Source organism: Armigeres subalbatus, chromosome 2 (assembly GCF_024139115.2).
Source record: "Armigeres subalbatus isolate Guangzhou_Male chromosome 2, GZ_Asu_2, whole genome shotgun sequence".
Taxonomy (NCBI): domain Eukaryota; kingdom Metazoa; phylum Arthropoda; class Insecta; order Diptera; family Culicidae; genus Armigeres; species Armigeres subalbatus.
In genome coordinates this window covers 221,763,488-221,788,658 of record NC_085140.1, presented here as the reverse complement: position 1 = coordinate 221,788,658, position 25,171 = coordinate 221,763,488, and the positions used below count along the sequence as shown (strand labels likewise).

Below are 25,171 nucleotides of genomic sequence, written 5' to 3'. Positions count from 1 at the left end.
TATAGAATGCGTTCCGACACCACTTGTTTTTCATACTCCCTCGATGTCCTCAATACAAACTTCGAAAAACGATTTGGAAATTACATGTATGCGTAATCATTGAATGAATCAAACATTTTAATTATTTTCTGCGTGCCATTAAAGCATGTGGTCATTATTCGAGAAAAATTCTTCCGTAATATGCTCGAGATTAGAAACTCATAATGCGGGCATTATGAATCGAATAATATGTAGGAAAAACGGAACTAACAAATCTTTTGCATTAATCTGCATTATGAGATTCGTTAAGATGTTTCATTGGGAATTACGAAAATTCATAAGGCATGATTATGGCCTCTAAACACCAACTTTTGCAATTCATAAAAGGTATGGATATGAATTGATTAATGTCTAGCGTACAGCGTTCATTATATACTTCATTGGGATTTCATAAAAGGTGCGCCTTAAGAAAATATTAGTGTTTTGTATTAGTTATTGGCCATAAAATCTTATTCATAAGGCAGTTTCTTTTCAGGATTTCAAGTTCAAAACTTGTAGCAAATTTCCAAAAAGGCTGTATTATGATATTTCGATAGTCAATTTTGCCTTACAGAGTGGCAGCTTTTCTTATATCTAATGAAGTATTTTCATTAGCCCCGCCCCTTCATTAATCGTTATGAGTGCACATTATATTTGGCTACACCTATACCCAGCAGACCACAAAGGGGCGGGATAACGACTTAATTTATTGAATGCAAAGAAAGCATTGCTTTCTATGCGCAACGCGAGCCATTTTTGATAGGAATTTCGCAGAGAGCGGTTAAATAAGAGTTTACGCATGCAGAGCCGACGCAGCGGAGCGAACACAGCAGCACGAAGGCGCTCTGATAATATTTTCAAAGGAAAATCATCGAATTGGTGGTGGAGAGTCTGCGTTGAGTGGTCAGCTGTTCAAACCTCAACAAACCAGCATTTTATGTGAAGAAAAGAGTTGATTCACCAAAAATGACGTCTGTTTCGATCCGTGCGATGCAGTGGCGATGCTGAAAATCTTCTGTCTTCAAATGGTATAGTGGCGTCTTAGCAAGGAAACTCATCGAGTGGTCGCTGAACAATAACAACACAATGGAAGTGGAATTCTAACCTAACGTTTCGATAACATTGGGTTGCAGGTTAGTTATTGGAAACGTGCTTTTGGGGACACATAATTGAGTCCTTCTCATAGGACCGTAGCATCTTCTAAACAGAAAGGGTTGATTGCAAAATGGACTGTTTCAATTGGAATTGGCACGTTTAGCCCGATAGTTCGGTTGCTGTAAGCGATTCTATTCGATTCGAACAAATTTGTTGCAGTTGTCACTCACCGACGCGCGCTTTTCATTCTTCTGCTATCGAAGAAAAAACCTTCTGTTAACGCCAAACTATTAATTTTGGACTTTGATGAACATTCTGGCATCCCAGATTAAAGCCACACCTTTGTGTAAAATAATGGTACCGTGAAGAACCGATATTTTTTCAAATAATGGAGCTTTCAATCCTCAACTACAACAAAACATAATCAAAATCTTGTGAGGAAATTCCATTTTGACTGCTACTGACGCCATCCATTTGAACAAACTCATTGCATCATCTCCTCTCGAAGTGCGCCTTGGTTGTGTGCTACCAAAGAACAACTTTCTGTCTGTCGCTGCAAAACGATGGTAACCCGAAAAAAATCGATATCATTTCTAATGACCATATCGAAAACAAAACCAAAGAATCTTGGCAGAAGAAATTTCACTTTCCGTCGACGACGGCCCAAATCTCGATGAAGACCGCCACCTTTTATGGTAAAAGTGTCGTTTAGCTGCCTTTAGTTTTTCAAATGGCGCATTATTAAAAACAACAAATCTTTCCAAAATCGTCATTGTCGTTTAAACAGCCGAACAGTCTGTTTGTCTGGGTAAAACAATTTTCCTAGCGGTCAAAACCTCTTCTTAGATAAATAGTTTAAGTCCTGAAAAGGACTGTGTGTAATTATTCTTGAAGTCCTGCTCACGTTGCCACCAGCACTATAGAAAACGATGCATGTACGCTTCCATCGCGGGCGGAAGTCGTTGAACGTTGCAAATTAATATATTTGTGTTTTGTTTCGCGCCACCTACGATTCTGCGTATTTTTTCCTTTCGTCCGGACATTTGTGGAGCATAATGTCTTCTAGGATTCTGATGATATCCACTGAAAGATAGACGAATGCCTACAGTGGCGATGCGGCCGATGAGTCGTTCCTTTTCCACGGCTGGTTCATCCAACTGGGAGCTACCTTCAGTTTCTTGATTCGGTTGACCTCCGAGCAGTTTGCACAATGCTAATAAATTTACACAAATTATGATGAAAAATACCCTCCATTTCGTATAGCTACGTAGTCATACGTCACCTTTGCGTACAACCCGATTGGGCTGCACCTTTGAGTTTTAGTAGACCTTCCAGGTATGTACCTTCTTCGGCAAAGTCTTTCGGCATCTTTCAGACTATATGCTAACGTATTGAGTCACGTGATTGATGATAAATTGAAGCCGCTAATAGCAAAAATGTAAAAAAGTACGTTTTCCCATACTAATCTCCATGTAAATTTAAAACGCGATGCGGCATGCGAGGTCGCAACCAATCGAGCCCATATTTTGCACAGTTGATTGGGGTCCCAAAACGATTAAGAAAAACCTTGATCTCACTTGATCGGACGAAGTTTGCGATTTTCCATACAACTGCGCCCCCAACTTGTCCCTTACCGCGTCATGCTGGGCTCTGGCGTGGTGGACCTCTTTTCCCGAGCAACTCGTGGGACCAAAATGGAAAACCAAGTCAATTCTTCAATGAATTATTGGCAGTGGCTAATTTTCTACCCGCCGCTGCTACACCTAGGCAGGTGTCCGTTACTACGCCTACCAAATATTTTTTTCGATAAAGGTGCTTAATTTTGAGAAATCAAACCTTAGATGCCTTTCGCCATATTAATTTCAAAAAGTTAACTCCTAGTGTGCCGCTGTAATTACGCTCAAAGCAGGCGATTCATTAGTGGTAGTAGTGTAGGCGACAACCCCTTCGCAAGAGGTGGGTTGTTCAGGTCTCCGCCTAGGAGGCCAGAGGTAATAGTCGGCAGCTCAGTGACGACCAAGTGCGAACCCGTGAAATCTGTGGAGTCGAGGTCTACCAGACTGAGGCCCAAGAATTCGTGGATTTGGGCAAGGTTGAATCGATTGAGGGCGTGCCAGCGAAGACGGTGGTGCCAAAGTCTACCCAGACTGAGGCTCAAGTATTCGCGGGCACGTCGGGGGTGACTGCTCCAACGAAGCAGACACAAAAACCGGGGAGACAGTCTCCAGGGATGAGCTCCTGGGGGCCGCTCCAAAACGCGGAGGGTTACTACCCCTGAACAAGGGGTAGTGGGGCTGCCCAGATAACCAGAATGCATGCATAATAGAATTGTTTTTCTGTTATGCGATGCCTATACACACAAATTTCATCGCTCACCAGTCGCAAAAACGCTTTTTGCGTACAAAAGTGGAGGCGATATATGTGCATTTCTTATCCGACGTTGAACGGCAGGTGTATGCGATATGCACGATTTTCATGCGAGTTTGTTCGTTATACATTGCGATGTAGTTTGTGATAACAAACTCTGTTTGACAGATAATCCGATTTCGTTTGAGTTTGTTTGCAGGAATATGCGATGTCAACATATGAAGCTGGAATAAACTCGCAAAAATAGCCTACTGTGCGGGAAAGTTTATGAATAAACTGATGAGCTTCGCACCACAATGCGATTTTGATGAAATTTGAATCGGTAAACGATTTTAATCGTACATTCTTATGCGATGTGTGGTTGTCTGGGTGGGGAAGCTGAACCCCTGGCCAGGTACCTCTAAAACTGGGGGAAGGACTGGAAAGATCCGTCCACCCAGGAAAGACGGTGGTGTGAGGTTACGGCAGGCTGAGAGCTCAGCCGCACCAGACCAGGGAAATAGAAGGGATGACGCCTCCTGGACCTTGGTCAAGAACAAGAGGAAACCGAAAACGTCAAGGGCCGAAAAGAAAGGTCCAGGCGAATGAGGGTAGCAAGAAGTTTAGGTAGGCGCCAATCGCTCCAGGGCGATGCCCTAGTCATCAAAAGGGACGTGGCTAAGTACTCGGACGCCTTGAGGGCGATGAGGAGTGACGTAAGGTCGGTGAACTAGGCGCCGACGTACGTCGAATAAGACGTACCGGATGGGCGAGATGATCCTCGAGCTAAAGCGGGCGTCTCGCAAAAGGCGCGCCGCCTACAAGAAGTTGCCGGAGGAAGTCCTAGGCGAGACGGTCAAGGTGAGGGCACCACGACGGAGGTGAATCTAAGGGTTAAAGACCTGGACGAGATCACCGAAGTCGAAGAGCTCGTCACGGCACTGCGGCGACAGTGTGAACAAGTGGAGGCGTCCACCGCAGGTAGTCAAGTTAGGGAGCGTCAAGGTGGAGTGGTCGGTATGCCCTGTGGGCATATATGAGCAATCCGAAGTTTGCTTCAAGTGCCTGGAACCGGGGCACAAGCAGTGGGACTCGCAAAGGCCCTGACAGAAGCAAGCTCTGTCGACGCTGCGGATTGGAGGACATAAGGCATACAATGCTGCACGAACCCTCCCAACTTTTTGATCTGTTCCAGCAAAGCTGCGAACAGCAAGCACCCCAGTGGGAGTTCGAAGTGCCCGGCGTTTAAGCGTGCTGCAAAACCACAGTGCAGGTAACGCAGCTAAACTTGAACCACTGTGATGCAGCCCAGCAACTGCTGTGTCAGACAGTTGCTGAATGGGGGACAGATATCGCCATCATGGCAGGTCCTTATCGGGTACCTGCCAGGAACGGTAATTGGGTCACCGATGGGTCTAAAATTGTGGCGATATGGACAACGGGGAAATACCCAGTCCAAGAGTTGGTGTCTTCGACTCACGAGGGCTTCGTCATTGCCAAAATCAACGGGGTCTTCTGCAGCTGCTATGCGCCTCCTCGATGGTCGATCGAGCAGTTCTGTCGAATTCTAGATTGTTTGACGGCTAACTTGATGGGGCGTAGGCCGGTGGTGATAGCGGGAATTTCAACGCTTGGGCCGTGGAATGGGGAAACCGATCCTGCTGGAATCACTGGCCTTGTTGGATGTGGATTTGGTCAATGTCGGTACCAAAAGTACCTACAGCTGGAACGGGGCCGAGTCGATTATCGACGTTACGTTCTGGAGCCCTGGCCAAACGAGTAGTTCGAACTGGAGGGTAGATGATGGCTACACTCACAGCGACCACCTGGCGGTTCGCTACAGTATCGACTATACGACCAGCATTCAGCGGACGGAAGAAGGGGCGAGGCCTAGCCCTCGTATGTGGAAGACATCGTACTTCGACGACGAGGTGAAGCGATAGCGCTCCGCCGCGAGCACAATACTCTCGGCGGTCTGAGCGGCTAGGGAATGTGAGGCCACCGGCTTACTGGTGGACTCAAGCAATTCTGAACCTGCGCCGCGCCTGCCTACGGAGCAAGGAGGCGGATGCAGCGAGCACGCATAGAAGAGGAGCGTGTTGAACGACGGGTGGCATTCGTGGCTGCTAGAGCCGCTCTGAAGACTGAGATTAGATCAAGCAAAAAAGCCTGCTTCGAGGGCCTGTGTCAAAGTGCCAACGCGAATCCATGGGGTGACGCCTATAGGGTAATGGCCAAGTCACGTGGGGCGATGGCCTCTACAGAGCGGTCTCCAGAGATGCTGGAGAGGATCATCGCTGGGCTCTTCCCACGTCACGACCCAAGTCCCTGGCCTCCCTTTGTGGAGCTGCCAGGGGCCAGGGTGGCCGACGAGGGAAGAGTAACTGTGGCGGAACTTGCACAGTCCCTTAGTGTAGGTAAGGCGCCAGGACCGGATGGTATTCTGAACCTGGCCATCAAAGCGGCCTTTGCCGAGGCTCCCGAGATGTTCAGATCTGTCATGCAGAGATGCCTGGACGAGGGAGTCTTCCCTGAAGCATGGAAAAGGCAGAATTTGGTCCTATTGCCAAAGGCGGGAAAATCACTGGGGGATCCGTCGGCATATAGACCAATATGCCTGCTTGATACGGCGGGGAAGGTGCTCGAGAAGATCATCATCAACAGGTTGTTGATACGCACGGAGAGTGCGGATGGTCTATCGAGTAACCAGTTTGGCTTCCAAAAGGGTAAGTCGACCGTAGACGCCTTTATCTTGTCGGTTACCAAATCCGCGGAGATAGCTATCCAGCGTAAGAGGAGGGAGTTCGCTATTGTGCAGTAGTGACTCAACGTGAGGAATGCTTTCAATAGTGCCAGTTGGACAGCTATTGCAGATGCGCTCCTGCGTCTTGGAATTCCCGAGTACCTGTACAAGATTCTCGGAAGCTACTTCCAGAATCGAATACTGGTATACGACACGGAGGCGCAGGTCGGAAGTGCGTTGACATAACCTCAGGGGTTCCGCAAGGTTCCATACTGGGTCCGGGGTTATGGAACGTCATGTACGACGGGGTCGTGAGGTTGAAGTTCCCGGTGGGCGGGATAATCGTCGGCTTCGCTGACGATATTACACTGGATGTCTACGGCGAATCGATCGAAGAGGTGGAGTTGACTGCAGCCCACTTGATCGCAATTGTGGAGGAGTGGATGAGTTCCAGGAAGTTAGAACTGGCTCACCACAAGACTGATGTGGTTGTTGTTAACAACCGAAAGTCGGAGCAACAAGCGGTGATAAGGGCAGGCAACTGCACGGTCACCTCAGAACTCTCCATCAAACTCTTGGGGGTAATGATCGACAATAAGCTCACCTTTGGTAGCCACGTCAATTACGCCTGCAAGCGTGCCTCCACAGCTATAGTGGCATTGTCCCGGATGATGTCCAATAGCTGAATATAATTTTTTCTCATATAATTTACTCAACTAACATCAACTTATTTCTATTTTTCCAGTCTATTACGTCATGGTATGAGGGAACCGAATAGTTTGGAGGAAGTTGTAAGTATTTGTTTCATTTGGCGAATTGAGATTTTGACTATTGACCAACGATTCTCATCTACAGGCGCCTGTAAGGCTTAACACTTCCGAGTTACGAATAATGGCACTACGACAACAGCAGCAAATCGACACCCAACAGCAACTGCTAGCAGCTCGAGAGCAGCGTCTACGCTTCTTAAAAGCGCAAGAAGCATGTGAAACGGTTGCCGCAGCAGAAGGAGAGCGCTTACGCAGGCTTCGAGAACGTGTAGAAGCACAAGAATCAAAGCTGCGCAGACTGCGAGCATTACGGGGGCAAGTGGATTTGCAGAAAACGTACAATGTTACCCTCGGTTAGTATTTTTGCCCTTCTCTGACACTGAGTATTGCGAATACATTACAAATACGAGAGACCTGAAGAGATCCATAATATTAAATGCCAATCGATCTAGCCTGAAAATCTGATTTTATGGTCGGCTGTATTTGCGTATGTTCGTATGTGCGCAAAAAATCTAACACATTTTTAAATGATCATCCTTAACCGATTTGCGCGCAACAAATTACACGACTGGCCATCCTGTCCTATTATTTCCTATTGAAAATGGGCTGGATCGGTCTATGTGCTCAAAAGTTATGGCCAGAAGACTATTTTTTGTAGTGCACTAGAAAGGCAGTATTACCGCTAGGTGTATTAATCAGGATGTTTTTAAAGAAATTCATATAAACGAATATTTCATAAAGCATAAATCTTTTATGCACATACGCACATAATATCCTAGAAATACAAGAATAAACTTGTCAAACAAATGTCAGTTCACTTAATATTAACTACTTTTTATTATCAAAGATTATTGAATTCAGTGATCCTGATTTATATTATTCAATGTTATTAGGTAACGATTTGGATTCAATAAGGGCACTATTCAGTGAAAAGGAGAAAGAACTGACGCTAGCTGTGGCCAAAGTCGAAGCTTTAACCAGACAACTTGAAGATCTTAGACGCGATAGAAGGGGCACACTTAACTTGTTTACTGGTCTACCGAGTCATGCACAGTTGAACAATTCGCCAGCGGCCATAGAATTAGAAAAGCTGAGAAGAGAGCTTATGGTGAGTATAATTGCTTCTAACACACAGCAAAATAAAAACTAAATATAAAAATATTGTATTATTTTTTTTAAAGTATCGAAACCAACTGTCTTTACAACAAGATGCACGGCTTCATTTGCAACGGGAAGCTCTCCAGAAACGCCAGGCCGAGCTTCAATCAGTTGATCAACGGATTTTGGAATTGCAGGGTCGACTTAACAAAAAGAGGGCATCTAACATGACCCAGCATCAACAAGGCTCACCAACGCAAATGACACTTGCTAATAACGTTTCTGCAAACCATGTCCGGTAAGATTTTTTATAGCAAATTCATTATAGCAATCGACGTTTCAAGCTACTTTCGCTATCCTATATTTCTCGCTTAACTTTTCAAAAGGACCTAAGTCACATTGTTTTCATGAATTTATTTAAATACTGCAATCAATAGCTTTCATGTTGTTTTGTTGATTGTGATATTCAAATTATTCATGAAAAAATGTTACTTAGGTCCTTTTGAAAAGTTAGGGGGGTTTTGACATTTGCATCGAACAAAATTTGCGAAGCTTTATGTGAACTATTACAAGGATCATATTATCGGACAGATAGTGCTATGTGTGTACAGATTTTTTCATTATGGTATACTCAACTTCCGAATAATTTGGAGGACCTAGAGCATCTGCGTTGGAATCCCGCCGAGACACATTGTTTTTTTTTTAATTTAAAAGTTTGTATTGGGTATTTACATGTTATATTAGGCCGAAACATATATGAATTCCCAAAGGAGGTGGGAAAATATTTTTTTATCTTTATTAAGGAGACTTTCAGCCCTAGGCTGGCTCGTCTACGGAATAAAAAATAAATGGATAAATTGATAAAATCGTAAAACTCATCGGTTGTCCTAAAAGAAATTTGAAAGAGTTAAAAAATTTGCTATTTTTCCAGTAAAATGTTGATTTTCTCTCTAATGATAAAATAAAGCCACAAAAAATCGAGAGAAATTTAGATAGTGAATAATTCTGACCTATTAATTGAGGCCTCAAATTTCCTCAAATCTTATACTGTCCATAAATTCATAAAAGTCCCATGTTTGCTTGATTTCCTATCTATGTGGGACTGTTATGAATTTATGGGCAGTATATTAGTTTAGTATGCTACGTCTACAGTTCGTACAGTCAATCATAGGGCTATCCCTTGTAGATTTATATTTTTTTTTATCATTAAATTGAAGCAAAGGCGCTAAAATGTCAGTTATAAATACTAAGGGTCTGTCTCATTTGAAGAATTAAACTTAAAAGTGACAGTTCGAAAATTAAAAAATCACCCCGTTATAATAATGGCTGGTGCTACCCAGCAATTCCAACAGGACATCGATGGAAAATGATTCGATATCTGTCAAAAGTAATCTTGCTCTGCGAGCAGGGTTATTTGATAATTATTGAAATGTCACTTTTAAGTTTAATTACTGTTTAATTATCCAATTGAGATAGACCCTGAATATTCATATTAAATGCACTTCTAACTGTGATTTTATTTAGTTCTGCCTTTCCCGGAAACTATTTTTTTTAAAATAATATTATAGGGGAAAGACGGCTTTGGCAGGTTTTATTCTACACCCAGTTTTTTTTACACGGTTTGGTTTTGGTCGTTTAAGACCTTCAGGGTCAATTGAGTTAACCCCACCAAAAATTCACAAAAAATCAAAGAAAATTCAGAGGGTATTTGAAAAGCTGTAAAAGTTCAAATTAACCGAGAAATTAATGAATTCCAACCGCGAAAAAAAAACCTGGGTGTATTATTAACAGGGGGTTTTTGTCGACCAAACTTTATGAAATTTGGCCACAATATACTTTGATATGCAAAAGTATATTTAGGCCAAATTCAGTCATCAATCATAAAAACCCCTGCCAATAATAGAACAAAACCTGCCAAAGCCGTCATTCCCCTATTATGTTTATTTTGCCTTGCTCGTATTTAAGTTTACGGAAAGGCTGTAGGATCACTCCGAACATAATCTTTTGGTTCAAGGAGGTCCCGTAGCGTAGTTGGCTACACGTTCGCCTTACAAGCGAATGGTCATGGGTTCGATTCCCAGCCCCTCCACCAAACCCTCGTCAGTCGCCAGATCCGCAGCCCATACGGTGGCGTTTGGGGTACGCGCCTTACCGTCATGGCTGCCTGATGACGACTGACAACTTGTTCTTCTCGGAGGCATTCCTCCAACGTTACCCGGATTAATGGCAACCGAACAATGCAACGATCATTGAATGCACGACATGGACAAACGGACACAATGGACTCACGATGAGATGGACTGGCAACAACAACAATAATGGTAATGGAAATCTAAAAATAGATTCTGTGTGGATTCTGTAGAGCAGAATACCACAGTAGATCTCGGCACAGTAGCGGTTAAGTAACACAGAGTGCCTAACAAATAAATTAAAGGAATAAAAAAAAATCTTTTGGTAGAAGGCTCCAAGACCCATGTAAACTTTTTTAGCAGTGTGTGTGTATATGTGTATGTTCACAAAGAATGTGAGACAACTTTTTGTACTTAGCATTATTCTATTTCCTCGCAGGTTGCATCCGACGCGGATTGCGGCCTAGTTTAACCCTATTGGAAATTATTCCGATCGGATGTTGTGCTCAGCAGTTATTGACAAAATATTGTTTTTTGAGCAAGAGTAAACGGAAATCGGGAAACAGACACCTGAGGAGGTTAACTCAGGTAGTGTGGGGATGGGATCACCCGACCCACTAAAACCAAAACCCTTTCGCCAGTCCGTATTCCGCGGCCCGCAATTAAGCAATACATCAGGGAAGGACTATTAAGAACGCTCACGCCTATGCTAACGCACTCGACTGTCTAACGCAACATCGACTTCAAGGGTGGTAACCTCATCACCCATCGATCGCAAGCTATGATAGTAACCTATCGGTCTGTATCATAAACTCGCGTAGGAGACGAGAACCCCGACAACAAACATCACGCGTGAACCGCAATGACCTCTATATCTACATAAGGAGGTTCCCGCAGCCCACTCGCGACGTTTTTGTTGTCGGGGTGAGCATGGTGTTCACTGCATCACAGTAGTCTCTACTGCAGCTGCTGGTTTTGTTCAAGACGCTACCAGCGCTGTAGTTTCGACATAATCTGTTGTTCACCGCATTCGATATAACCTCTTCCCGACACATTCTCTCAACGAGGTTGTCCGGGGTTGTATCCATGCTTCTGACAAGCAGCTTGGAATGGCGTTCAATATCGTATCGCGGGCATGCGCTCTGCCGATTCTATCTCACCTACACATTCCGGGCACTCCGAAGAATCTGCGAACCCAAACATATACAGGAACTGTTTAAAGCCATGTTCAGACAACACCTGTGATAAGTGGAAGTCGAGCTGCCCATGCTTCCTACTAATCCAATTCAATACCTCCGGAATCAGTCTGTGGGTCCAACGATCTTTGGCTGCAGTGTCCCATGCTCTTTGTCATTTGAGCAACGAAGCTGCTCTCTTGACTCGTCGCACTTGCACCGAGTCCCTGTCGGTGAAGCACTCCACATCTTCCTCCAGAAGTATGTCTATCGGCATCATCCCAGCAATGACGCACACCGCCTCATAAGATATGGTGCGGTATGCACTTGCAACCAGCAGACACATCAGCCGGTGTACCCTGATTAATTTCTTAACATTGCACCCGGCCTCTAGTGCTGTGGACCATTCTGGAACGCCGTATCGGATAACAGACAATGCTACACCAGATATAATACTACGCACCTGACTTTGCACCGCCGATCCGTTGCCAATGAAACCCTTTGGCATACATAATCGACGTGGCCCGTGAAATTGAGCTTATTGTCGATCATCACGCCCAGATGCTTCAATGACCTCACGGAGTTAACTGTGCCGGTCCCTACGGTTATCCTCGCTTGCTACAACCACCACAACAACCTCAGGCTTGTGATGTGCTAACGCCAACCTCCTTGAGTTGAGCCATTCTTCGACTCTGCTAATTGCGTACGAAGTTTTCAATTCAACTTCGTCGAGAGTGTCGCCTGTCACCTCTAGCATTACATCATCCGCAAAGCCTTCTAATTTCAAACTAGCCGGGAGATTTCGCAGAATTAGGCAATAGCACCAACTTCTGCCGTTTCCAACGATCTGGGAAGTTTCCTTCGTCCAGCCAACGTTCGAGGCAGCTCCTGAACATATCTGGAGCGGCAAGAATCGCGTGCTTATGGACCAGGTTAGGAATACAATCCGGCCATGGTGCCTTGTTTAGCTTAAGTTTTCTTGCAACGGCGATAAGCTCATCGTTAGTCACTAGCGGTACCAAGTTCACTGACTCGTACGGTGTGGCGGGCAAGTCCGATGGGTCATGCTTCGGGAGCAAACCTTCAACGATCCTGGATAACATCTGCGAAGATCAGCTGCACCGGTTTGCGGTTGCCGGTTGGCATAGTCCTCCTGGGCATTGTCACATCACATGCTCGTGTTAGGACATCGGATAACTCATCACCACTAAGGCCTAGAGTCCGATTTTCCCACCGTAGTGATTCTTCCAGAAGTTCTTGGTCAAACTGCGAGGTGCGCCATCCTAGATCAGCCTTACTGACTCATCTTGTGATTCTGTTGGGGGTATTATACCATAGCTGACAGCTGATACTATAGCTGACCATAAAACGTATTTCCTGATGGTCACTAGCAGTGAACCCTCCATTCAGGCTCCATCCCGCGCTGCAGAAGGCCACATCGATGCATGACTCGCCATTCGGACCTCTGAACGTTGACGCTTGGAGGACAGTAGCAGCTGCAAAAGTAAACTCCGTTTACCTTTGCTATCACAAAACCAGATGACACTATCTCCTGGATGGGGTACCTCCCGCAAGTCCAGATGGTCACTATTCCGGACTTATCCGCAAACCAATTGCTATGTTTAGCAGGTAGCGATACGGGTCGGACAGCAAGGTAACATCAGTCTTATTCTCGTGTATCCATTGTTGTAGCAGTGCTAGCGCTGCCTCGCAGTGGTTGAGATTTTTCTGAGCTACTTACATGACCGAGCCCGTCTGGAGGACGGACAGGCCTGTCCACCGGATGTGTGTTTGTTGTCTGTGCCAGGACCAGAGATCAAACACCTCCACGCAGAAAAAACTACGTTAAAAACAAACATATTCTAGGTAAATCCAAACATAAATTCAGTTTGATCTGGCATCAAAAATAAATATGTTTGGATCAAACATATTGTTGCATTTGAAGCGAACGAAAACTTTTTATTGAATTAAATGTGCGTTTCAAGTTGTTTCAACCAGCTAAATGTTTGAGCAAACATGGATATTATTGTTTTGGTTCGACCACTCATAATATTTTCTTATAAATTCTACCAATTTTCATATTCTGATAGCATTTGACTACCAGATTTCACAATTCCAAACGTTCATATCACATTTACTTACCTTTCTGTACCTGAAAAACATCCTTATCATCAATTTGGAAGCAAGAAAAATTTGGGGTTATATACAAGACATGACCGCACGAAGTAAACTACGTAAAATCAAATGTTAAAGGCACTTGGATAAAAATATCATTAAAATATCATAAATTTTATTGTTACAACACCATTTAAAACATAATTTTTACCATTGAATATAATGGAATTTTGACAATAAAATCACATGAGAAATAATGGTTTTCCACGATAAAATGAATGGTAAATGGGACTTTTACAATTAAAAAGGGGGGTTGTTATGTATCTTTACAATAAAAAAATCTAAAATTTTCCATACAAAATTCGGAGCAAAACAATTGATTTTACGGTTCTTCAATGGGATGATTTCGAGCGACAAAACAATAGAAAACATTGTGTTTTAAATGTTTTCAATTACTGTTTCTATTGTTTTACAATAGGAATACAACAGGATTTAGAATACATTATACTCCAATATTACAATAAAAATACAATACAATTAATTGTTTTACATATCATTTTATTTTCCTCAGTTTATTTAGCATATCTTTAGACGAATCCAGCGCACTACTTCCAAAGTTAAGTGGGTTGCCTGTATCTGGAGAAAAATCCAACATCGGTTTAAAAAGTGTACTAACTTTGTTCCGAATAGCTATAAACCTGTAAAAAATGTAAATTATAAAAGAATGTCAGTTTTATTAGAAAAAATACGTCGAGAAGAAAAGAAAAAATTACCTGCATCAGTTCTTATTATATCCCTTTGGTGAGATTGGCCAATGGTAGCCACTGAACGATCTTCAATCAGTGACCAGCAAGCAGCAGTATTTTATTTATCATAAGCTTCATTTCTGTAAAGGAACAAGGATACATGTTACCAGGCATGTCATCAGGTACTATGATGATAAAATTTTCATTTATTTTTTGTTCGGGTGAACCACTGCGTTCATTATGTACATTGAACTTTTGTAGTATAAGATTACGATTACCGGTGGTGAGTATTGTCGGCGTAGCACCAAGTTAGAATTCGGAAGTCGGGACTTCCGAACCGAACTTTCTTCCGAAGTTTTATTTGTCAAACTAATTGATGCGTTGTTTAGCGCATCTTTAGGCGAATCCAGCGCACTACTTCCGAAGTGGGAAAGTTGCCTGTATCTGGAGAAAAATCCAACTTCGGTATAAAAAGCGGTATAAATTTATTCCGGATACACAATATAAGCCGTTTGTCAGCGCAGTATCATTACTTGATACTTTACCGGTCGCTACTAAACGCGCTGCTAAAACAGTAGCGCAGCTGACAGGTGACCAAATTGACCAAATAACAGCGCTACTATTTGATGAACTATCAAACGTCGAACGTCACCGATACGGAATGCAGCCACCGAAATGATAAAAATACCGAAAATAGTGACCGATGCGAAAAAGAGTGACTAATCTAAAATGACAGTACAGTGAGAGTGATCAAAATACTCGCGCCCAGTAATGATGCTCTAACGCGCTTCAACACTTTAGATACTCACCACGGTACAGAAGCCATAGTGATCTACCGCTTTCCCAGCAGCAGAAACTGCAATGAAAAAAACACTTTTTGCACCATACAGTTTCATTATTTTCATCTCTTCACCAATTATAAACAAAACTGTACACGGTCAAATGAATCCAGCCATTCTCCGAGTAAATTAAAAGCAAAAGTTTTTGTTCCCTTTAATTTTTTTGAAATCAAATTTTTATTGCAGAACATTTCTAGACCTGCAACAAGACCTGCAATATGAAAATATATACTTGAGAACCGGTAAATATAACATTTTTATTTATTTAACAAACAAAGCTATTGTAATTTTATTGTTTTCAATTGTTATTTCATCAATATAATAAATCCATGAAATATTCCAAAATTATATTAATTCAATAACATTAGACGGATTTCCAGATCATCCAAACCGAATACTTTTAAAAATTGTTTAGTTTTTGGATGAGCAATACTAAACATAAGCGAACAATAAAATATAATAGAATACATCGGAAACATTTAAATATATTGTGATTTTAATGTACGTACAATAAAGATCTTTTACAACCGTGAACATTTTACAATAAGCATACAATAGTTTGTATTGTTTGCCACACAATCTATTGTATTTCAATGGGTTATGTCATACAAGTTACTGTAAATTTTTATCCGGGACGTAAATGAAACTACTACTGCTACTTCGTAGAATCAAATATAGTACACTGAACCAATTATTCCGCTCTATATAGAAGAGAAGGAACTATCCCACCGACACTACTACCCAGCTTTAGCAGCATCTTCCACTCTGTGAGGGAGTAGCGATCCCACTGTCTAGCAGCTGGGCATTCATACATCCCAGTTCAACAATTGATAATACCTTAAAAGTAGGCAACTACCAAGGATTGGAACGCGCTGCATAGAAGATTTTTATTTAATTTTATTTACTTTTAATTTACATTTACAAGTAGCTTTTATTTTATTATTTTAGATGTGCAAAGTCATTATGCATCGTTTAATTGTTTTTAACGACTTAACAGAGAAAGAAACTTTTATTCTAATTGCTTGAATTACCATTTAATGAAATCTCAACTTAACTTTTCAAAAGTCCTAAGTAACATTTTTTCATGATTTAATTTGAGTATTGCAATCAACAGATTAACATGAAATACGTTGATTGAATTATTCAGATTAAATCATGAAAAAATGTTACTTAGGACCTTTGAAAAGTTAAGCGAGAACATACTGTGCTTAGTGCATAACACTGAGAGCTATGAAAATTTTCAAATGACTTTGGATATAGTAGATGTACTTTAAGTGCTGACATCAAGTATTCAAATGGTGGAGGGCTAAAGATCATTAGCAATTATGCAATACACAGAAACCCAAAACTACTCAAAAGTGGGTTGTTTTAGCTCAAATCCGTACTTTGGACCAATAGCCCAATTTTGAGTAAAATGAGTTTCCTAACACTTAGTAAACATATTAACCAAAGCTGAGTTTAGTTTACCCAAAGTTGACTTTATTCATCTCAAAATTGAGAATATATTAATTTACTGAATGTACAGTAAGTACAAGTACTTACAAGTACTTGTAATTTGCGTCGCATAATAATGTTTTGCTAACTAATAATATTAGTACTTGTATTATTAGTTAGGTTGAAATTACAAGTCCTGTCAAAGTTCATCCGACAGTTCACTGTCAAAGCGAAGGTAAACGATTTGTTATCATTTGTTTGTAAATTTGTGGATAGAATATGCGTGGAACACGAATTATTATCTCTGTAAATATATTGATTCCGCGGTTTAAGCCGGTTTCGTGGTATTGGCATTCTTAACCAAGCCAATGCAATGTACACTGGAGTCACTTTATACGTTGTTTTTGGGATTGACATACGTTTCAATTAAGGTGATTTGTTAGTTAGGCGATCGTATCCTCCATGATAAATCGAATCCCTCTGAGACTTGTGAAACTTATGCAGGTTTGGATATTACTTTTAGTCTAATTATGAAATTTAAGCGATTTCTTTTTTCCAAAATAAGTGATGAACTTCTCTAAATTATAGAAAAAATCACGGTAATAAAGCATAATAAAAATTCTAAAAAATATAGACATTCATAGACATACCCCCCCTCCCCCCATAAGTGCTTACGTATTATGTGTACGACCCCTTAGAATAATCATATTTTTCTCTGCTAAGTCGTTAAAAACAATTAAACGATGCATAAAAACTACTTTGCACAGCTGGAATAATAAAATAAAAGCTACTTGTAAATTAAATTACAACACTATTCATACTTGTAAAAGAAACTACAAGCTAACACTAATAATGTCTACTTGTGTTTTCTTTATGCAATAGTTACTTGTAAATTCCACTAATATTATTAGTGCGGTTTACTTGTAATATTAGTCTTGTAAATTCATACTTGAAGATTCATTATGCAACGGAAAAATACAAGTTACAAGGGACTATACTAATATTATTAATAAAATTTCGATTATGCTACAGGCCCCTGGTTTTCCGCTTGGGGCATAAGTTAAGATGGTGTACGTCCATCTTACATAGAAATCATTTATTCTTGTTTCCCCTATAAAGAATGTTCCCCTTCCGATTCGAGAAATGTAGGGATGACGGGATTTCCTTCCTCACGTCCATGTACACGCCACGTGCACCTGTGTACGCGTTGAAGCAAAGCTCAGCTGGAAATGTTTTCCCGCACCACATTCTTCACTTTACCACACTTCCCCAGCACAGTAGCAAGTTCGTGATCAGCAACTTCGGATGGTAAGACGTACACCCGCACATACTGGATGTTTTTACCCGCAGGGGACATGCATACAGCAGCTTCTTTTCCATTTGAATAATGGAAAAATAATGCGTCCGAATTAGATGTCAATGCATACAGCATTGCTTCTTCCGATTTGACCTTAATCGAAGACCACTTTATCAAGAAGACTGGCAGCTCTGGCATTTTTCCATACACGGTAAAAAATCAACTAGTTCAATTTAACTGTTCCATCTATTGAATAATGAACTTTAAAATCACTATTATCGAAAATGATATTCCTTTGATTTTGAAGTGGTGTCACACCTTTCACAAGTGTGTTGAATGCAGACAATTCCATAACATCAACACTGTTGATCAAAGTGCTACTCACTGGTTGTTGAAATGATTAGCACTTTCAATAATGTCTCCACTAGAATTGAAAGTGATATGCTATTGAATTCACAGGTTCAAGGCTATTGATTCAAGAGTGGAGCGATATTGGTGCTGTTCTAAAAATAGATGACAGTTCTTTCATCTGTTCTGCTTATTTCAAGAGGTATTTCGAAGTGTGAGATGGAGTCATGGTAAGACGAAGGACTTTCAAGCAAAGGTATGTTATTCAAATATGAGCTGAGGCAATTCTATTTTTTTTATTTTGATGTTTTATATTCAAAACATTGTGCACGTCAAATGGAAGTGATGGTCTTTAAATGCGACAAGCTCAGCTATTGATATTGATTGGATTACAAAGTAGTGCATATTCAAATGCAGAACAGTTCGCATGGACGTGTATATTTTTTACCGTGTACAAGCGGTCAACTTCATTGCCGGCAGAGCCTCTTCTGAGTTGAAGTGGTAACTTGTTATCTGTGTGGTAGTGATCTTAGCTAGCTGAAGTAAATGAGTTCTAATAAAGGTGCGGAGGAAGTCGATGTCTGCTAGTGTTAGTTAACTATCAACAAATTGCTTCGACATTGACAGAAACAATACTTGCGATCTCTCTCGCAATATGCCAAAAATTTTGTCATGAAGCGTGTATACAAACTATTTTCGCAAATCGCCTGTACCAATCAATTAACATTGGCCATCCACGATTATGCCCTTCAGATAATTGCCTAGCTTCTGGCTATTAGTCAACCAGCACCACGAACCCTCGCCGCTTGGTTCAGCGGATTACAAAATTTCTCTTTAATGTTTATTTTGCTGATGGTCTACCAGTACAAGCAAACGTCGATAAACCCCGCACCTTTATTATTTGCAATGGAATATAGCTGTCAACCCACAAAACAAACCACACGGAATCACAAATCAGCTCAGTTTTGTATAGGCAGAAAAATTTCTCGTAAAACTGAGTTTGAAACAAAAAGAGTTTTTCGTGGCAATTCAGAAAAAACACAAGGAACAAATTCGGAATTATTATTTGTATGAACATCTCGCATGGGCAGTTCCTTAGTACTTAACACCAATCAAGAGAGAAAGAGAGTCAGAAAACTATCTGGGTGTAAGTTAAAAATTGAGGTTGTTTACTTAGTTTTATATGCTTTAAACATATTTCTTTGAGGTCTTATTTATGTTTTTATCTGTTTGTCTACAAAATAAAGTGTTGTGATTAAAAACGAATTTGAACCTACACTACTAAAAATCCACACATATTTATTGGCAAAAATCCATAGATTTAACTTATGATGTATATCAGCGCACACATAACCATTCTCCTTGCAAACCACTAATAAAATATATATCCAAATAAACTTCATGTGTGGTCTCGAATTAGAAATTATTTATGTGTGGTTCTATATCGATTATATTAGGGTGGAGCTATTGCAAAAATTATTAACGCATTTGCCCAAAAGTACACGCGGTGCTCCCCAGAGGAAACGACGCACCGTACTTTTTGCTGCCCGTATACTCGATTCTTATGGGAAGATAACATTGCGGCGTTTCCTAGGGTGCGGTTGTTCCTTTCGAATGGGAAACGCTGCGTGGAATTTTGTGCAAATGCGCTTTTGGAAACATTACAACAGCCGCGCGGTGTATCGTATTGACAGCACCCTACAATATAACGGCGACACATATATCTTATATAGATATTTTTGGCAGTGTATTGGAACCTTTGAAGCATCAAAAACTGAAAAGCGATAAAATGATTTTTTTGCCAAGAAAAATTATTAATCTGTCTAAATTCGGGCTTGCCCCGAAATAACATAATCACGGCTTGTGAACCAACATTCTGAATATTTTCCGTTCTTTCTACATATTTGTTAACATCTATTTTTGTTATCTATTATCTGAATTTTCTCAATAAATTATTGGTTGGTTGGTAATGGCAGGTTTCCTACTCGCCGCTGCCAGCATCCAGACGCTAACGTATATGTGCAAACAGCCAGCATGGGGAAAAACATCTAACGCGGGTTATCTCAAAGTTAGGAACTTTTCAAGTAAAACTATTTGGTACTAGTTATGTACACGCCCGTTTCAAATCATTCAGAGGTAGAGTGAAATTGTATTGACATCTCTTTTTTTTTTTATGGAAATCTGACTCATTTTTCGTAAAAAAAGTTCTACTTGTCAAATTTTAACTAAAAGTTAAACGAATCGGTAGAATGGTTCTCAGCCTAAGCCTACCACATATTTTTTTGTTGAAGGTGCTTTATTTTGAACCTTAGATACCTTTCGCCATACTGATTTCAGAAAGTTAACTCCTAGTGTGCCGCTGGAAGCACGCACAAGGTGGGTGATTCATTTTCTACTATGTCTAGGATAGCATAACCTTTTCGAACTTTTGGCTTTTTAGGCAAGGTAGTAATAAAAATAAGAAAAATCTAAAGTGTAAATTGTTTCAAATCATATCATGAACACAGTCTGCAGTCGAGATGTGAAGGAAATCAACAGGTCCGTACAGAAATTAACAAAGAGTGTGGCACTTTCATCAATTCAAGACCAAATTCCGGCTTAAAGTTATGCTGATCTCATAAAATTGAAATACGTTTAATCTCAGTGTACTACTCGAGAGTTTTTTTTTAAAGCATAATTTAAATGTGGTTTGCATATATTTTGATTGAACGTGTAACTGTCTATACAGTGTCAACTCACTCACACAAACAAACATAGTACTACCTCGGCTCACCGACAGCGCTGCTAACAGTGTCGCCCGATTTCAGACTGTGTTGCCAGTCTTCTTGATAATGTGGTCTTCGCCTTAATGAACACGGACTTCTCCTGTGCTATTCTGTAAACAGCAACGATTTGGCTTCGATCCATGTCCATCATCTTCACGAAATGGACAATATTATTAGTGCGCTCACATTTGGCTTCTCACTGCCAAGCCAAGAATTCAATTGTGTTTTGTATTTCACACATCGCAACGGTAAAAACGACCGACTGGCTTACGAGAACAATGCACTGCTAAAAACAGACAGCTACCGCGTGGTTAGCAAAGAACAAATACCAGTTGCTCTGTCGAGAGCTGAAATCAAACTCATAGAAAGGCATGCTTGCTAAGGAGATATTAGATACTATCCGTAGGGTGCTCATCTTGCCCCGTCCTACCCTAGTATTTTCCGATTTATATTTTGGCTAAAATGCAGAAAGTCAGAACGGAACAATTTATTTTCATTGGTACCTATAGTTTTATTTCGCTGTAATGGCTTCAAGTGAATCGAGATAATAATGTTTGCACATTTCATTTTTTGAATTTCAGGTCGGTGTCATCAAGCTTTTATCCCCAGCAAAGGGTCCCAAGGAGCAATATCGTTGCCGTTGAACCTTTCAATCATATTCCACAGAAAACTGTGGCTTTGGGTAATAATGGCAATAAGATGAACATCTTGAACAACAATTCGGTTGCAACTAATCAAATAATGCAGGATATGGCGAATAGTCATAAAATTCAGCATGGCCGTCAGTTATCTGCAGAAGTGTCCAGCAATTCTAATTTAACTGATCATAATATGGCTGCCGAAAGCGACGAGAATAAACTGGCAAGACAGAAGAAACAGGAGTATGTACTTAAAAATGGGATAGAGTACGACAATGATGCCTCATTCTCAAATTTGCAAGTTTCTCAGTCTTCTGGTGAACAAATTAATAACAATAAAACAACATATATGGAACGTGAAGTTCAAAACGACGAGCTTATTTTAAACAACAGGTACGGTTATAATCAAGATCATAATGTAGACAATAGTAGAAACATTTGTTCGAATAACAGCGACACGATGGAGAACTTGCAATCCTTCAACACCAACGATTGCGATAGCGATAAAGTGTCAGATATGAATGGATTATCATCTCGAGCCCAAGTTACAGCAACGGTCCATAGTACACCGTTGAGTTTTTTGAACAAATCTGTCGCTGTTCCAGTAACATTGTCTTCTAATTCATCCATATCAAATGATGAGCAGAATCAACAACTTATCAAATCAAAAACAATGCAAGGAAACAGTAAAGGATATGCTTATGGCCTGTTGCATAACATTCCATCGGGAAATCTGGTGGTGCCACCTCGGAAACCTAATAGCGGTTTATCGCCGATGCTGGCTGGTAAGCATATATCCTCCGATATCAAAATAAATATGGTGACACCTCAAATACAAAACCAACACATATCTCAAACGGCGGATAGTGGTGAAAAGCTAAAACCTGCTCTACCACCGAAACCAAACAAAAATAATACTCATGCACTCGAAATGGATATCGGGGTAAAGTCCAATACAGACAACATTAGCAATAATAATGAGCAAATGTCCTTGGTCACCAACATTCCATCCAAATCAAACAACATAAATCCCTCAGACAATCTACCCATTAAGGCCAAACCATTGACAATTAAAAAATCACCCCATTCGGAGCAACCCAGGTTGAAGCACATCACCAGTAACTTGAACTCGTATAAAGTCCAGCAAACAGGAACGCATCGCATGATGGAAATGCAGTCTTCCACCTCATACATGCTACCAGATGTCGGTAAATCCACGGAAGAGCCCGAACCGCAGCTGATAACAGACGCGGAGAAAAGTTCCCAGCAGTTACAGGAGTACAACAATCAAACCCAACGCAGTACTGCCATTAAGCGTTCGAATGTTGATAATCCGGCCGATGCTAATAGCGGGGCAGGCTTAGAAGACTCTCAATCAGCGGATAAAAAGCTAGAGGAAATTTCACGACGAAAACGCAGTTTTATATCATCTGTCATCAACGACGGAAAAATAAAACTTGCCCGTCGCGTTAGTTTTGATCCATTGGCTTTGCTATTAGATGCTAGTTTGGAAGGTGAACTGGAGCTTGTGCAGAAGACTGCACTACAGGTATGTAATTGTATTAACAACAGACATCGTGAATAAATTACGTCATAAGCTTTTATTCAAATTACATGGATGAGCTTGAATTCAACGTCATGTGCTAGCAAATTCCGGTAGTACCTACTACAGGAACCATATTTACAGAAATCATCATGTAATTTTGCTACGTTCATACAGGGCCTACTATAATAGCGCCTGAATGTGGCAGCGACGGGTAGAAAATCGGCCACTGCCAATAATGAAACGCCTGCTTTGAGCCTGCTTACAGCGGCACACTAGGAGTTAACTTTCGGAAATCAGTATGGCGAAAGGCATCTAATGTTTAATATCTCGAAAATAAGCACCTTAATCGATAAAAAAAATTTGGTAGACGTAGTAGCGGACACCTTCCTACATGACTGGTACCAAATAGTTTTTCGAGAAAAGTTTCTACTTTTGAGAAAACCCGCGTTAGATGTCTTTCGCCATACAAACTTCAGGTGGTTAACTCATGCTGGTTATTTTTACATATACGATAGCGCATGGATACGGCAGCGGCGGGTAGGAAACCACCCACTGTATCTCATTCATTCATTGAAAAAAAATATTACAAGTCAGTCAAATAGACGGCTTTGCAGAACCCCGAGCTCTTCTGTTCGGCATTTATTTATTTTTTACTTATCTTGTTTTAGGTTCCCAATCCAAGTGCCGCAAACGACGAAGGTATTACTGCACTACACAATGCCATTTGTGCTGGTCACGTGGAAATTGTAAAGTAAGTATTTATCGTCCTTGTGTTCTTGTTTTAATCATTTGGCGAATAACGTTATACCTTTATATGCTTACAGATTTCTAGTAAACTTCGGTTGTGACGTCAATGCACAGGATTCCGATGGGTGGACCCCATTACACTGTGCTGCCAGTTGCAATAATCTCTCGATGGTAAAGTTCTTGGTTGAATCAGGGGCTTGTTTGTTTGCAGCGACCTTATCGGATCACGAAACTCCCGCAGAAAAATGCGAAGAGGACGAGGAAGGATTCGACGGGTGTTCAGAATATTTATATAGTATGAAAATGGTATAGCTTCGTTCAGAATAAATAGATATACAAATACAATATTTTTCAGGCATTCAAGAGAAGCTTGGGATATTGAATAGCGGTGAAGTCTATGCAGTATTTTCATACGATGCCCAGCAACCAGATGAATTGAGTTTTTCGGTAAACGATAAGCTGACCGTTATACGTAAAGGAGATGAATCAGAGCGAGAGTGGTGGTGGGCAAAGGATTGCATTGGAAGCGAAGGATACATTCCCAGGAATTTACTAGGGGTAAAGTATTGAACTCACAGTAAGAATTTTAATGTCAAAAGCCTGTGCTAATATTTTTATTTTTTTTAGTTTTATCCACGCGTTACACCATGTAGCGATAATCACGTTGAATAGCAAGAGCTCGAATACAAATATCAACATAGATCGGTGTGAAAATATGTATTTTAAAGATTCATAAAACAAGTTATTGAAAGATACACTTTATATGAAGAAATAAATATTTTGTAGCTCATCAATGTCTTTTCCTCAAAACCCTTCCTCCTTTTTGCCTTTCTCGTATACAAAGTAGGGGCAGTAGGGGCAATATGAACATACGGGGCAATATGAGCCACCCTGATTTTGAGCTTATTGACAAGTTTTATCATGTAAATGTTATATGATCTTTAAGAGGATGCTCCACATATGCATCAACGTGAAAATCGCATTAAAATTCAATTCAAACATGAAAATACACTTGAAAATGTACATTTTCGCTGCATAGGCAAAATTATTATAAGATTTGAAGTTTATAAATAAGGTTTTGACACAAAACAGATTAAAATACAGGTCAAAAATACACCACAATCAAAAGATATATTAAAATTGAATATTGTGCACACATGTTTGTATTGATACAAATCTGAATTTATCATAAAACTTTTTTTTCCCAAAACCAGTCTCTATGGGGCAATATGGGCATACCTGCACAGAGCAAGACATCAGGCCTTAAAATGCGAAAAAGTTCAAATTTCAGTAGTCAAATACAAGAATATTATCATATATGT

General features: G+C 40.7%; 1 protein-coding gene and 1 long non-coding RNA gene across 3 annotated transcripts in view; one reads left to right on the top strand and one right to left on the bottom strand.

Moving 5' to 3' along the window:
* The window catches only part of LOC134211711 (apoptosis-stimulating of p53 protein 2), a 35,264-nt gene extending 10,625 nt beyond the window's left edge, over positions 1 to 24,639 (top strand). Inside the window, exons 2-11 of one of the 2 annotated variants that reach the window (XM_062688863.1) lie at positions 6,948 to 6,993; positions 7,058 to 7,325; positions 7,866 to 8,080; positions 8,154 to 8,368; positions 21,500 to 21,949; positions 22,010 to 23,105; positions 23,771 to 23,853; positions 23,927 to 24,144; positions 24,205 to 24,407; positions 24,477 to 24,639. In XM_062688863.1, the coding sequence (XP_062544847.1) occupies positions 6,964 to 6,993; positions 7,058 to 7,325; positions 7,866 to 8,080; positions 8,154 to 8,368; positions 21,500 to 21,949; positions 22,010 to 23,105; positions 23,771 to 23,853; positions 23,927 to 24,144; positions 24,205 to 24,407; positions 24,477 to 24,521 (2,823 nt within the window). In that variant the 5' untranslated portion in view covers positions 6,948 to 6,963 and the 3' untranslated portion in view covers positions 24,522 to 24,639. Of the gene's footprint in view, positions 1 to 6,947; positions 6,994 to 7,057; positions 7,326 to 7,865; positions 8,081 to 8,153; positions 8,369 to 21,499; positions 23,106 to 23,770; positions 23,854 to 23,926; positions 24,145 to 24,204; positions 24,408 to 24,476 lie in introns of both variants that reach the window. The other variant, XM_062688862.1, reaches the window with a different exon arrangement.
* Positions 14,027 to 15,184, bottom strand: LOC134211712 (uncharacterized). Its single transcript, XR_009979073.1, has 3 exons — positions 15,045 to 15,184; positions 14,263 to 14,375; positions 14,027 to 14,187 (listed from the first exon to the last, which is right to left on the bottom strand). It is a non-coding gene; the product is annotated as an uncharacterized LOC134211712 (long non-coding RNA).
* Positions 24,640 to 25,171: the final 532 nt, after the last annotated feature.